Source organism: Vanacampus margaritifer, chromosome 4 (genome assembly GCF_051991255.1).
Source record: "Vanacampus margaritifer isolate UIUO_Vmar chromosome 4, RoL_Vmar_1.0, whole genome shotgun sequence".
Lineage (NCBI taxonomy): Eukaryota > Metazoa > Chordata > Actinopteri > Syngnathiformes > Syngnathidae > Vanacampus > Vanacampus margaritifer.
Window position 1 is genome coordinate 12224865 of NC_135435.1, and position 13935 is coordinate 12238799.

The window sequence follows — 13935 nt, forward strand, 5'->3', positions numbered from 1 at the left end:
TAGCCAGGCTATGGCGTTTTACATTATATGTTAGCATTAAGCAATAGGACCTTTGTTATACAAAAATACCTGCTTTTGGTTAAACTACTGACTGGCTTGGTGGCTATTTCTTGGTGGTTACTTTTGACCCAGCAGTTTTAAGAGTGTAGAGACAATTACGGTCAAAGTCAATTACGTGACGTGAAAAACAAGACAGAAACATTTTTCTTATTTTGCAAGAGTTACAATGGGTGTATTCAAACGATTCCAAATGCAGCGAATATATCCCAAAGGAATGTGATCGTTTCTTCTGTCTACATTGGTTTCATTTACTCTGTGGTCCAGCTGTGGTCAGTGTGTGCCAAGCAAAGGTTAAACAACCAGCACATGGCGTATAATGGAACACGGTTTCTTTTCAAGAGCCCTTTTGCTGCCCGTGGTGCAACAAAACCACTAACACATGTTTTGAATCAATAGGGTCATGCTTACAAGTTGTCCATATCCTTAGTGTGATCTCACACAAATTACAGTCCAAATTGGACGTATTCTTGTTTTGAAGAATGAGCTGTCAGTAGGACACCTTTTCTGGTCCAACACTATAAATTGTTCCAAATAAAAGAAGGACCTACATGGTTGCACGGTTTACATGGCCAGACATGACCACAGGAAAAAAACACAACAGTGGTGCCATTAGATACGAGTTCGTTTTTTTCTGTGCCCACACTCATAACTAAAAACACTTACATCTCAAATTGTATTTCCCTATTGAAATGAATGAAAATGCCATTAATCCGTTCCAATTTCTCCCCAAAAACGGAAACATTCTCTGATATTGGACTTTGTAAAAACATGCACTAACAAAAAACAAATAAATGAGAAAATAAAGAATCAAACAATTTTTTAAAACCACATTTTTACATTAAAGCTGCAATATGGAACTTTTTCCCCCCAAAAATGACTTTACAGTAAGCTTTTTATTTGACTATTTATGACTGAAACGCCTTCTAATTAGTAGATGAACACCTTAGCTGTTCACAATGGCTACTCCTGAGAGACTCTGGCCAATAGTTTTCAGACTGGATTCGGGTTCGAATTTCCCGTGCCCTGTCTGCGGATGTGACGTAATGTGCGTGGTGTGTATGTGAAGAACGGTATGTGCAGTTTCATTTTTCGTCAGCAGGTGGCAGTAGCGATTCGAAATGGAATATTCTAGGTTCAGTAGCTTTAATTCTATGGACATTGTGCTGTTCCTTCCAGTGTGCACACTTTGGCCTCTTGGGGGCAGCATAATACAGAAGTTTCACAACTTTATTACATTCTCTTTTAATATCTTTGTGTATTTATATTTGACTAGTCAGTGCTATTTGTGTGCATAAAATATTTTTTATTGTACTTTTTTCAGGGCAGTAATGGTAACTAATCCCATTTCAATGGGGAAATTGATTTGCTGTCAGAGCAAATTGAGTTACCACCACTGTACATTTGAAGGCTAACAGTTGTATATCAAGAACTTTGACCTTCTGTTTGCTTTGTCCTCACCACAAAGCTAGAGAATAAAAAGAGGATGCAAGTTTGAAAAGTGCTGATTGGACTCCCCATCATCTGCTGTCACTTCCAAAATGGCCCAACCCAATCAGATTTCCATGGTAACGTGGCATTGTAGCACAGTGTTGTGGAATCTTTGGGAAAGCGCTTCATCAGAGCGCTGGTGCGGAGACCTCTAGCCTTTGTCGTCAGTCAGCACACAAACAGATGCTCTTCACATCCTGCGCCCAAAGTCCAGACTGCGTCAAACGAAAGAGATGACAAGGAGCAGCGAGAATGCTGACCACCTCAAAATAGGTTTCTCAACCTCATAAATATTCACCATGTTCTTAGGCCTTAGAATGCCTGCGGTCCATGCTCTAGTACTCTCTATATCATCACTATTAAGACAATTAAGTGCACGTAGAATGACTGTGTCTTACTAGTATCATTTTATTCTACTACTAGTGCCACTTTCTGAGCTCTTAGCTACTAATTTTGCCACACTAGTAACAGTACCTTAAGGTCCATGTACTAGTACACTCTTCCTCCTCACTACTAAGATTACTAACACCATTTAGTGCAGAAGTATGAGTCAATGTACTAGTAAAAAAAATGTCACTACTAGTGCCACTTGTGACTTACTAGTACGTGATTAAACCTTTGCCTACGTGTAGGTCAACTAAATGCTACAAGGGAAGGTATATTGTATATATATATATAACTGCATGCTAGCACTAGTGACATAAAATGTACTTGTCTATCTAATCTAGCATTTTCCTAGTAGTACTAGAAGGGCAAAGATTTCAACCAATATGCATTTTTCCTAACTATAACATACTAGTACTAGTACATTGACCACAAAAATGCTCAAAGGGCTTTCCATAAAGCCCTTTGACTATTTCCACTACTGCCTTCCTCTACACACTGGTAGTGGAAAACAACAACAAAATACATTAGTAGTACAACACAGTCATTCAACTAGTGCACCTACTAGTGCGCTGAACCTTGAGCTGGTTTTAAAGGGTATCAAATAAATGTGCCAATGGCTTTCCATAATGCTACATCATCATTTGTAGTTTTACTGTATTTAAATAATTTGACATAATTTAATTTACATATTTACATAATTTTACATGATTTATCATAATTACACAGACCACTTAGATTCTCCTGAATTTTAATCATTCAGCTTATGCAAACTTTTGGCCTACTATTTGCACATTCATCGGAACAGTTTGGGGAAGGTTCCTTCCTGACTGAACTTGTCCAAGTGCACAAAGAAAAGTCTCTCCACAAAATGTTGACTATTTGGGCACGATGTGGACATTTCACTGAGTTTGCTCCTTTTTGTGAGATTCTGTATTTGTCACAAAATGAGTCACTGCAACTGTTATACTGTATGTTTTACTTGTTTGACAGGCCACCATTTGTTTTATGTTAGCTAAAGGAATGCGGCCTCCACCATCTTCAGTCATTATATCTTATCCTCCTATATGCTTTATGGCCATGAAACGAATATTGCAGGCAAAATTGATTCCAACCTTTTGCAAAAGCTGCCAACATTCTGTGCTATGTAATAAATAGAGAGAATATATGAGTAGACGGTAACAAAAAAAAAAGAAGCTCTCTGACTGTCTGATGAGATTTTTCCCATCACTTTCAATGAGTTTAAACAAAAATCACAGAGAAAAACACCCGCCTGGGCATCATTTTCATTAGAGTATGAATTTCAGGAGTAAGTTAAACAGCACAGGCTACACAGCAAGCATTGCAGAGAAACCTTGTGATATAAACCAGGCGGCCTTCCAGATGTTTTAACAAAAGACTCGGTAAATCTGATACTGAGACTTCCCAGCCCAGGAATTCACATCATGCCCCCAAACGCACCATTCTTGTCAACTTTGTGCGCACAAATATTTACATGTTCTTTTACACCCACTCCTTTCCAATTCTGCACAAGTGCACATTTCAACAAGTTCTATAAATATTAAGTTTTTGAAATATTAATGTATCGAGCTTTAACTTTGAAGTTTCTGTGTTTTGAACTTGTTGTTAACCACTAAATTATTAAATAATGTCACTAGTTGTACTATTAGCGCTCTGTTGTCAACTCGTGTTCTGCAAGAATTAATTTTAATGAGAAGTTTTGTTTCTAAATAAAGATGACTTGACTTGACTTTCTTTATTAGTATTTGTATTACAAAGCACTGACTGATAATTAAAACCCTGTACTGGATGCGTGCGTCCAGTCCAGTTCAGTGGAACACTAAAACTGACCAAGGCGAGGCATGTGGGCATAAACGCCTCTGACAAACTTTTGCCAGCCGCTGTGGTTTTGAATGTCGAATTGTTAAAACAATTTCCGAGAGGAAATGATGGAAGCGTTGCCGCTGAGTGATGAGTCAACTGGCAGTCTGAGGACAAGTCATGTTTGTTTGTCTCTGACCTCCCGTCATGGCTGCCAGGCGGCTGTTTGGACTGCAACACGACTCAGCAGGAAGTCTGAGGGGGTGTGTCTGTCTGTCTTCCTCGGTCATCAACACACAATTACGTGAAATAAAAGGAAAATTATAGAAACCTGACAAATCTACTTTTAAAAGTAATTTTATGTTATTACCGGTAATTTGTTTGCCATTTTCATGAGAAAAAAAATCACTACTTTCCCTACTCATACTTTCAATGAGTAATTTCACAATATCAACAAATAATCAGTGTTTGGAAAGTTTACAATTTGATTATACAGTCGCGACTGCTTTGATTGTTTTTGACAGTTTTATATTAAAGCACGGGTCTTTGCACAGCTGGTGCACAGCAGAATGTTTTCATCGGGTTTTATGGTCTGGCTGCGATAAGACAAAGTATAACTAAACCGGGTAGAAATGCAAACACAACATTTGTGACAAATCTAATCTTAATTTTTAATGATAACGCATATACTGAATTAAGATGTATTGTTGCTTAAATTAATCAAAATTGCTAATATTAATAAAAACTTGTTTTATTGTTTACCGTTATAGTTATGAATGATAAACTAAATCAATAAAATAACACTTTTGTCGCTATTAATTATTATGAATGAATCATTCTAACCTGTGAGACACTTTCTGCCTGCAGAACATTTTTTATTGCACAGTTTCCATCTACTCAATTTGGGCGCTCCCAGCATGCTTTGCGGTACTGGGGATTAAAATGGTGTTTTAAATGCATGTTCTGTGTTCATTATTCTGTTAGTTAGTCTCCAGTTGTTGTGTTGGTTATTTTGGGTGTTTTTCTAGTTTATTGTCGCATATGTGATTTAATTTTGCCGTGACACCGTGATTGTAAATGACATGGGAAAGAATTACTTTCCTGCATTGGGTAATTTGTTGGCGAAGTAACGAAATCTTCTACTTGCAAAAATTAAGGTGTTCACTGGTCATCACTGTCTCATGAGCGCTACAATATATTTGTTCAACCTCTGCAGTTGGCAACATGATGTAAAATAGGAAATAGCAGTAAAGAACTGTGGGTGAAATCTTGATTACTTGAAATCTGCAAGTGTTAAAAGGCAGAATAAAACTGTGACAACAGTTACATAAAATCCTCTATTTCCTTATCACTAATTGAGCTTTTTTTTTCTGTTTGTTCACAAGATTTACAAAGCTATGGAAATAACTCATTGTTTTGATAGCATGTCCAGTGATTTTTATTTTCTTCCCATTATTATCACTAGTATGCAAGTAGATTAGTGAATATTTTCCTATTATGCCAAGTTATACAATGACTTTTGTATATAATTCACAGTAAAAATAAATAAATCAAATAAAAACAATAAAATAAATCAAATATATATTTTTTTACTATTAGAGTCTGTACTTTAAAAATACTTAAAATATATATATTTATACACAGGAGTCGAAGTACTCTTAACTTCTTTTCTTTTTTTTGCTTGTACATGTGAGTACGTTGGCCACAGCTGGTAGTCTTTGTTTTCCTGAGAGGGGAGTGTCAACAGCCACCACAATTGAAGCCCCGCAGGCAACCCCCTCCTCCTTCTGTTGGCCAGCATGCAGGCTGCATCCCAGTAGTGCAACCAGCCCTTATAAGCTCTGCTCTTCAGTCTCCTCAGCCTTGCGCACCGGCTGCACGGCAGTGGGTGAAAACTGATACAATCTGAGTTTCGTTCTTTCTTTAGGGAGGGGAATTGCACTTCTTTTCACTTTCGGTCGTCTTTCTTTTTGTGCGTAAAATGTCTGTTGTCCCACTCACGAGGGTTCTGGTGGCGGTGTGCGTGTGCAGCGTTGTGGTCAACGGCGTGCCAAAGACTAAAAGACAGGGTGGCCAGTATCAGATGTATCCCGATTTCCACGACACAGAGGCTGTCAGTGCAGGTTTGTGCATGCATTTATTTACTATAACTTTATTCCAGGAACTTTTTTGCCCTGACTTTTCGTTGTGGGTTTATTATTTTTATAGTGACGTTGATTAGTCACTGTTTTGATTTGATGATGTTTTACTTCCATATGCACTGTATTTATTTATATATCCTGTCTTTACAATTATAATAATGCTACATTCAATTGGCAGTGTCATTTCGGGAAAACTATTAGTTTGATACAGAATATTTATTATTGTCCAACTATTAATGCAAAAGTTGTCCTCCTATTGTAATAAATATTCAAACAAGCCATTAGAGCCTTGCTATCCTATATGTTACTAGTGAGGCAAAACTACTAAAGTGCATTTGCTGCTACTAGTAGACTCCTGGAGGCTATTAGTATGACGTACATGCTTACTAGTTGGGCCTAATGTTGTTAGTAATTCTGCACAGTAGTTGATTAGTCAAATTTTATTGCATACTAGTAGGCCAAAAGTGGCACTAGTAGTGAAAAAAACCCATTACTTATAAGACAGTCGTTCTGAGTGTGCTTTAATTGCCTCACTAGTTCAGGGGGGGTACTAGTACATGGACTTTAAAACCCCTGGGCGTTATTTTATTTTGAAATGGCTTGGTCAGAACCAACAAAAAGCCAAAAAATGGTCAAATAACGCCCAGGGGTTAAGTTGAATGGCTTTCTATTTGTGTCCTGTTGCAAACTACAATCACAAAACAAACATGTTTAAATGAATCCCTTTCTGATGGTGTGATACGGATTGAACATTGTTTTCTTGATTGTTCACCTAATGATTTGTTTTTATGATCTCTACTCTAGTTGGCTGTGAGGAAAACGGTCGCTCATTCAGAGTGAACGAGCAGTGGGAGAAACCTTACCGGGGCAGCATACTGTTATGCACCTGCAATGGAGCACAAGGCATCAAATGTAAAACTAAGCCTGACGGTCAGTGAGAGTTTATTTATTTATTTTTATTACTCTCATTATAATGTTATTTGACTTAAGCAAGCAAACAGTTTATTCCAGCCCCTCTGAGTATTGTATTGTTATTATGTTGTGCTTCCTTTGTACCTTTATTAGTGGAGGAGTCTTGTTATGATAAGTACAATGACCGGACATACCGAGTTGGTGAAACTTACGAGAGACCAAAGGAGGGAATGATGTGGGACTGCACTTGCATTGGATCTGGTCGGGGCAAGATCAGCTGCACCATCGCAAGTGAGTTACCTAAAATATGCTGGAGACTTTTATTTGATCAATACTTGCGCTGACATATTTCATCACACAAATGTTTGTTAGCTTAATGCTAATGGCCATAGACAAGCTAATGGAGACTGCTAGTACGAACATTTAATGCGACATGCGTTATAGATGTTCTGGTAGTCATAAACCTTCAAACATCTGCTCCTTTTGCGGAGCATCAACATACAAGCAGGGTGACAGCAATAATCCCTGGCAGATTATTCTCTCTACTATCTGAAAGAACCTATCATGTCATTCATAGATCGTTGCCATGAAGGCGGAAGGTCTTACAAAATTGGGGACACCTGGCAGAGGCCTCATGATACTGCCGACTACATGCTGGAGTGTGTGTGTCTTGGAAATGGCAAAGGAGAGTGGACCTGCAAGCCTGTGGGTGGGTATCTTTTACTACAGTAAATAAACATGTTTTCACAGGTTGCACAGGTCAGCTTGCAAAGTGAATGAAGCCTCATTCACCAACTCAAAGACCAACTTGTGTTTAATATCGCTGTAAATATTCAACGAACCAGTCAAACAAAGCATGTGTAACACAGCACGTCTCCTCTGCTCATCTCACTATTATCCACATGCGCTTGCTGGAAAACGTGATGGTTTGGATTTTCTGGCCAAGTCTCGCAAGCCTAAAATATGGATTTGACTAAATAAAGACATTTAAACATTGATCCACTAGTCCTGATATCGATCTTGTGGCCCATGAACTGTGCTCTCTGAGCGTACTAGTACATGGACCACAAGCTAGAAATCAAAGATAGCAAATAAATGCTGAAACAGCTTTTCATGCCTGCTTGCTTTTCTACCCAGCTGAGCGTTGCTACGACAACAATGCTGCCTCGTCATATGTGGTTGGGGAAACGTGGGAGAAACCCTACCAAGGCTGGATGATGCTGGATTGTACTTGCCTGGGTGAAGGAAATGGACGTATCACATGCACCTCAAGGAGTAAGTAGAAACACACACAAGTTCGTTTTACTATCTTTGTGGGGCCATCTCATTGACATATTGCATTTCCTAGCCTCTTCTCCTAACCCCAACCATCAAAAATTATTGCCTACTTCTATTCCTTACCCTAACCTCAACCAACACCCAATTCAAACCTAAACTCTAAAACCAAGTCATGACTCTCAAAAAGAGGTCTAAACGTGTGGGGCCCAGCAAAATAGCCCCACTTGGACGGGTGGGCCCCACAACTCTGTGAAATCCTGATATATTGGCCCTACCATGTAACAAAAACAAGAACACACACACACACATACGCTTTGGTCATGTTTTTGTTGTAGCTGGTTCTGACTACTCTGGCTCTCCGTCCAGACCGTTGCAATGACCAGGACACCAGAACGTCCTACCGCATTGGAGACACATGGTCAAAGAATGACGCCAATGGGCACACGCTGCAGTGCTTGTGTTTGGGAAACGGTCGTGGAGAATGGAAGTGTGAGCGTCACAACGCAGGCCAAGGTGAGAAAGGAAACCCAACGGACTTCGCTTAGGTACCCGCGTTACCAGCTTCTCACACTTTCAATTACGCTGGTCTTCAACAGGCACAAGTTCAGTGGTGGTGAGCCCCCTCCACCCTCAGCTGCAACCAGAGACTCCCATTGAAGGAACCTGTCGCACCGACTCTGGAGCCACCTACCACGACGGACAGCGTTGGATCAGAAACCAGGGCAGCAAGCAGATGCTCTGCACATGTCTGGGCAATGGGGTCAGCTGTCAGGAGTGGGGTGAGTAGAATAGACAAGATTCTCTCCTTTATTTGGGAAAGATGAGTGTGTGCAGGGGATCAAAAAAATGTAGAAATAGATTAAATGTAGACATAATTAACACATAATCGGTGCTCTGCATATTTCGTGGGAAAAATGTTGATTTAAAAAAAGGCTTTTTTATTAAGCGATTAATTGTGATTAATCAAAATTCAAAGATCTGATTAATCTGATGAAAAAATGTAATCGTTTAACAGCTCTAGTTATCAAGCAAAATCCAGACGTGTTTATCCATCTCATGGGGCGGCCATTTTGCCACTTACTGTCGACTGAAGATGACGTCACAGTTGCTCAGGGCTCAGGCAACAACCAATCACAGCTCACCTGTTTTCTGAAGCTGAGCTGTGATTGGTTGTTATCTGAGACCTGAGCAACTGTGAGTCAGTTTCCCTCCACAGCAAGTGGCAAAATGGCCGCCTAACACTGATGAAAATTCCTGGATATCGCTGCTTAACTCATATTCCACCAACACTATACTAACCAGAATACCGTATTTAGACTAGTGGGGCTGCATAGAACATATCATTGTCAAGAATTATTATTATTTGGGTTGACTTAAGTAAAAGTAAAGGTAAATGAGAAAAGTAAAAATAGTAAAACTGTTGCATGATGTTTTTCACATGGAGGATTTTTAGCTTCATGGATGTTTTAAAATCCTCAATTAAAAGCAAATTGGCGTTCTTGATATGTCCAGAGGCCCGGAACCAGGTGTATAGTGGCAATTCCAACGGCCAGCCCTGTGTATTCCCATTTGTTTCCATGGGGAAGACCTACTACTCGTGCACCACGGATGGACGCACAGATGGGCAATTGTGGTGTTCCACAACCTCAGACTATGAGCGCGACCAGCAGTACTCTTTCTGTACTGAGAAGAATGGTAAGAAGAATGGAAGATGCCATTCGCAATATGTTTTGACTTATTTTGAGCTGTTTTTATGATGTAGACTCTGTAGACAAAACACAAACATGTTTTTCCGCCTATTACCATGCAGCCATCGTGGCCACACGAGGAGGCAACTCCAATGGCGCCCTTTGCCACTTCCCCTACCTGTACAGCGGCCGCAACTACACCGACTGCACGTCTGATGGCCGTCGTGATAGCATGAAGTGGTGCGGAACCACATACAACTACGACACCGATCAACACTTCGGATTCTGCCCCATGGCTGGTGAGTGTGTGAGGTCCACTTTCGAGAACAATGAAGGATATGATTTAATACAAGCTTGCATGCAAGGAGACAGTTCAAATATAACCTCACCAGTATGGCTACTGCCTATTTTTTCTTAGGCAAGGACACTTATGATCAGGCAGTTATCATGTGCCATATGTAAATGATAGAACCAAAAAGTACAACTTGACATAAATAGTGTATTATTAATTTAAAAATCCCAAACCATTATGGATGTTTCATTACATTCACACAGCTAAAATGCTTCAAAAAAAAAAGAGAAAGAAAGATGCCAAAGACAAACAGCCAGCATTGAGCCCACAGGGTTAATTCTTTGGTGTAGACAATCAAGGTGAGTGAAATCCAGTAATTGATGTGGAGCCATTTTATGTGTTATTGAGTAACTGGCATCCACTACACTGGACAGATTTGAACTCAAACAAAAACAAATCAATACCCACAAGCACGAGTACATACTGTGGAGACACGTAGCAAAGGGTACTGTTTGTTCTTTTCCCGTAGCACAAGAGGAGGTGTGCACAACAAACGATGGAGCCATGCACCGCGTTGGCGACAAATGGGACAAACGCCACGACGTCATGGGTCACATGATGGAGTGCACATGCCTCGGCAATGGTCGAGGGGAGTGGAATTGTCTCGCTTACTCACAGCTGCGAGGTGAGAGATGTCACACAAGATGTCATGAAACTCGCAAGCTACTGTATGTCATCTGTCAGCAGGGTGTGTTACTCTCTCACCTTTGCGTGTTCAGATCAGTGTATTGTGGAGGGCTTGACCTATGATGTCAACCAGGAGTTCTCCAAGCGCCACGATGAGGGCTACATGATGAACTGTACCTGCTATGGACAGGGACGTGGACGCTGGAAGTGTGATGCTATTGGTAAGTTCTTTGGCCATGGTGGAACAAAGTCGCATATGTGTTGGCCATAAGTTATTCTGAAGTCTTAAAGTGCCTTTAAAATGAATAAATGCCTTCGTCTGGCATATTTTTTATGCCTACACATCCTAATGTGTTCGAGCCACGAAAATATATCCACTTAAAACCTCCAATGGCTGGAATATATCCCACTGGATTGATATTAGGCATTCCACGCCACAAGGAGAGGTGCTAGCCACCAGCTAGCTCACAAGCTAACGAGCGTCCTGTGTTCTTCTAGGCCAGCGGGCGGCTAGAGGGCTCATCTGCGGTGTCACTGAATCATTTGAGAACTTGAATAAACAGATGCAGATCTTCTGTAAATTTTGGCACCCAGGGAAGATACATTTTGGGGGTGTAGGCATAGCTAGCTAGCTAGCTAATTGCATGCTGTAGCCTGTAGTGATAGAAATGAGCCTAATATTTAACTCACAATTTCTCCGAATAACAATTGATTTGTACAAAGTCGTTCAAGTCATTACGTAGTGAGGGCCCAATCCAAAGTATATCACTGGGCACCATTTTAGTGACGTTCACAAGAAATCACGAATACTGAAATGCAGTTTGCACGTTATGTACACCATTCAGGACTACATATTGTCACTTCTATGTGAAAACACTTATGTCCTTCCCCCCCCCCTTTTTTTTTTCTTTTTTAGATTTTTATGCTTTTGAGATGTCTGCATTCAGTTTCCCCCCTAAAATAAATGTAAAAAATGACAAAAATTAACATAAGTGTTTTTCCACAATAGGTAGTTCTCTCAACATGTGTCTTTATGTTTTCAGTAATTATTTTCAAATATGTATGTTCTATTTCAAAAACAAATCTCTGAATTAACTTTACAGGGTCTTTATGGCTTGGTTGATATGAACTTCTATCTGTTTTTTTAATTTTTTTTTTTACTAAATTAGCATTGAATCACAGTAGAGGTGACAACCTAAAGATTCAGGTTAAACATAATAAATTGGACGAAAAGAAGAAAGTTTTCAGTAAGAGGGTAACATACCATTTTTGTATAAATCTGTCCAAACAAATTCATTTAACATACAGCCATTAATGTCCAAATTAAGCCCAATAAGCCAGTTTCCTCCACGGTGTCATGTGATTATAGTGTTACAAGGTCTCAGGTGTGAATGCTGGGCAGATGTATACTCTGTTTTTAGCTAGTTAAGCAACCACCCGTCATTCTCGTTTCATATAACAGATCAGTGTCAGGAGCCACAGACCAGGGCGTTCTATCAAATTGGAGAGTCATGGGACAAAGTCATCCATGGCATCCAATATCGCTGTTATTGCTATGGCAACGGGATTGGAGAAATGAGATGTGAGCCCCAGCAAAATTATCAAGGTGAGAAACATTTATGTATTACGGACATATCCTACTCCTCCTCATCAACCTCACCCACTGCCTGAGTTAAACAAGAAAAAAAAATTGTGCAATGTAGCTCTCATTCTAAAGTTGCACCAGGCCAATGTTTTTGTAGAAGTCAGACCAAATGAAAGAGAGATACATGCCAACAAATGTGGGCAGATAAATGGTGAGTGGTAAGCATCGTACTCAAGTGTTATGTCACACTGTGAGAAAGTTTGTGAGCTGGTGCTTCGGTTGTGCCAAAGTGCCACAGAAGCCATCTTTCACCCACGCAAACCCACAGCTACTATAACACCGTCGTGCTAACGTAGAGGACGTCGCCGTCAGCTTCTTCTTTCTCTCATCGAGTCTCACTGCAACTTTCCAGGTGGCCACAGGCCAGTCCAAGTCATCATCACGGAGGCGGGCAAACAGCCGGACTCGCACCCCATCCAGTGGAACCCCCCCTCATCTGTTCAGATCACGCAGTACATCCTCAAATGGAAGATTGTGAGTCAGGATTTTGTCTTTCTGTCCCTTACTGATAATTATGATTTGTCATTTTGCTCTTCCAAAGCCATCCTACTTCTTCCATTTGTCTTTTGTCAGCTTTGTTATCATTATTATTTTTTAAAAGGTGGTCGTCATTCATCTCACCTGCCTGTTCTATCTAGAAAAATTCCCGCAGCCCCTGGAAGGAGGTAGTCGTTCCCGGTCAACTCAACTCCTACACCATCTCCGGCCTGCGTCCAGGGGTCACCTATGAGGGTCAGCTGATCAGTATCTTGCGCTACGGACAACGTGAGGTCACACGGTTCGATTTCACCACCACGCATGGTTCTTGTGAGTAAACCTACAAGTTTTTTTCCAAATATTGTCTTGATATCAACTCACACCTGCACATTCAACTACAAAGTTATGTCAAAAGTGATGCCTTTGATAGTTGAAGTGAGGTAGATTATACAAAGATGAGTTATACAGTGCACATATCAATCAGCCAAAGGCAACCAAAATATTAGAATCTCTCAGAATGAGGCAGTGTACTGCATTTCTCCACAACTGTAAACATAATCGTGAGTAATCAACACCATGTTAAATAAATATCTTCATTATCTGTATTATTGTCTTTTTTAAAGGGGATGTCAACTCCCCCCAAATTTCTTGACAGTAATATGTTCCATGCAGCCCCACTAGTCTAAATACAGTATTCTGGTTAATATTGTGTAAAATATGAGTTTAAGCAGCAAAATCCAGCAGTTTTTATCAATATTAGAAGGCGGCCATTTTGCCACTTGCTGTCGAGTGAAAATGACATCACAGTTGCTCAGGTCTCAGGTAGCAACCAATCACAGCTCAGCTTCAGAAAACAGGTGAGTTGCGATTGCGTCTTTTTAATGGGTCAGCATTTCGTAAAGGACATAAAAACTAACAAAAACGTGCACAAACTTTTGAAGTCGAATACTTTTGGGCTACATTTTGTACTAGCTCGACTGTTGCTCAACGTAATGGTCATGAAAATAAATGACAACCAATCACAGCTCAGCTTCACAAAACAGGTGAGCTGTGATTAGTTGT

The 13935-nt window shown here is 40.1% G+C and overlaps 1 protein-coding gene across 4 annotated transcripts in view; it reads left to right on the plus strand.

The window, feature by feature from the left end:
* The first annotated feature begins 5594 nt into the window (after nucleotides 1–5594).
* Nucleotides 5595–13935, plus strand: part of fn1b (fibronectin 1b) — a 31972-nt gene continuing 23631 nt past the window's right edge. Inside the window, exons 1-14 of one of the 4 annotated variants that reach the window (XM_077562985.1) lie at nucleotides 5595–5876; nucleotides 6699–6824; nucleotides 6960–7097; nucleotides 7384–7515; nucleotides 7944–8081; nucleotides 8451–8597; nucleotides 8681–8863; nucleotides 9597–9779; nucleotides 9895–10071; nucleotides 10594–10749; nucleotides 10844–10972; nucleotides 12214–12357; nucleotides 12749–12870; nucleotides 13035–13203. In XM_077562985.1, the coding sequence (XP_077419111.1) occupies nucleotides 5735–5876; nucleotides 6699–6824; nucleotides 6960–7097; nucleotides 7384–7515; nucleotides 7944–8081; nucleotides 8451–8597; nucleotides 8681–8863; nucleotides 9597–9779; nucleotides 9895–10071; nucleotides 10594–10749; nucleotides 10844–10972; nucleotides 12214–12357; nucleotides 12749–12870; nucleotides 13035–13203 (2086 nt within the window). In that variant the 5' untranslated portion in view covers nucleotides 5595–5734. Of the gene's footprint in view, nucleotides 5877–6698; nucleotides 6825–6959; nucleotides 7098–7383; nucleotides 7516–7943; nucleotides 8082–8419; nucleotides 8598–8680; nucleotides 8864–9596; nucleotides 9780–9894; nucleotides 10072–10593; nucleotides 10750–10843; nucleotides 10973–12213; nucleotides 12358–12748; nucleotides 12871–13034; nucleotides 13204–13935 lie in introns of those variants that run through there. The other 3 variants (XM_077562983.1, XM_077562986.1, XM_077562987.1) reach the window with 3 other exon arrangements.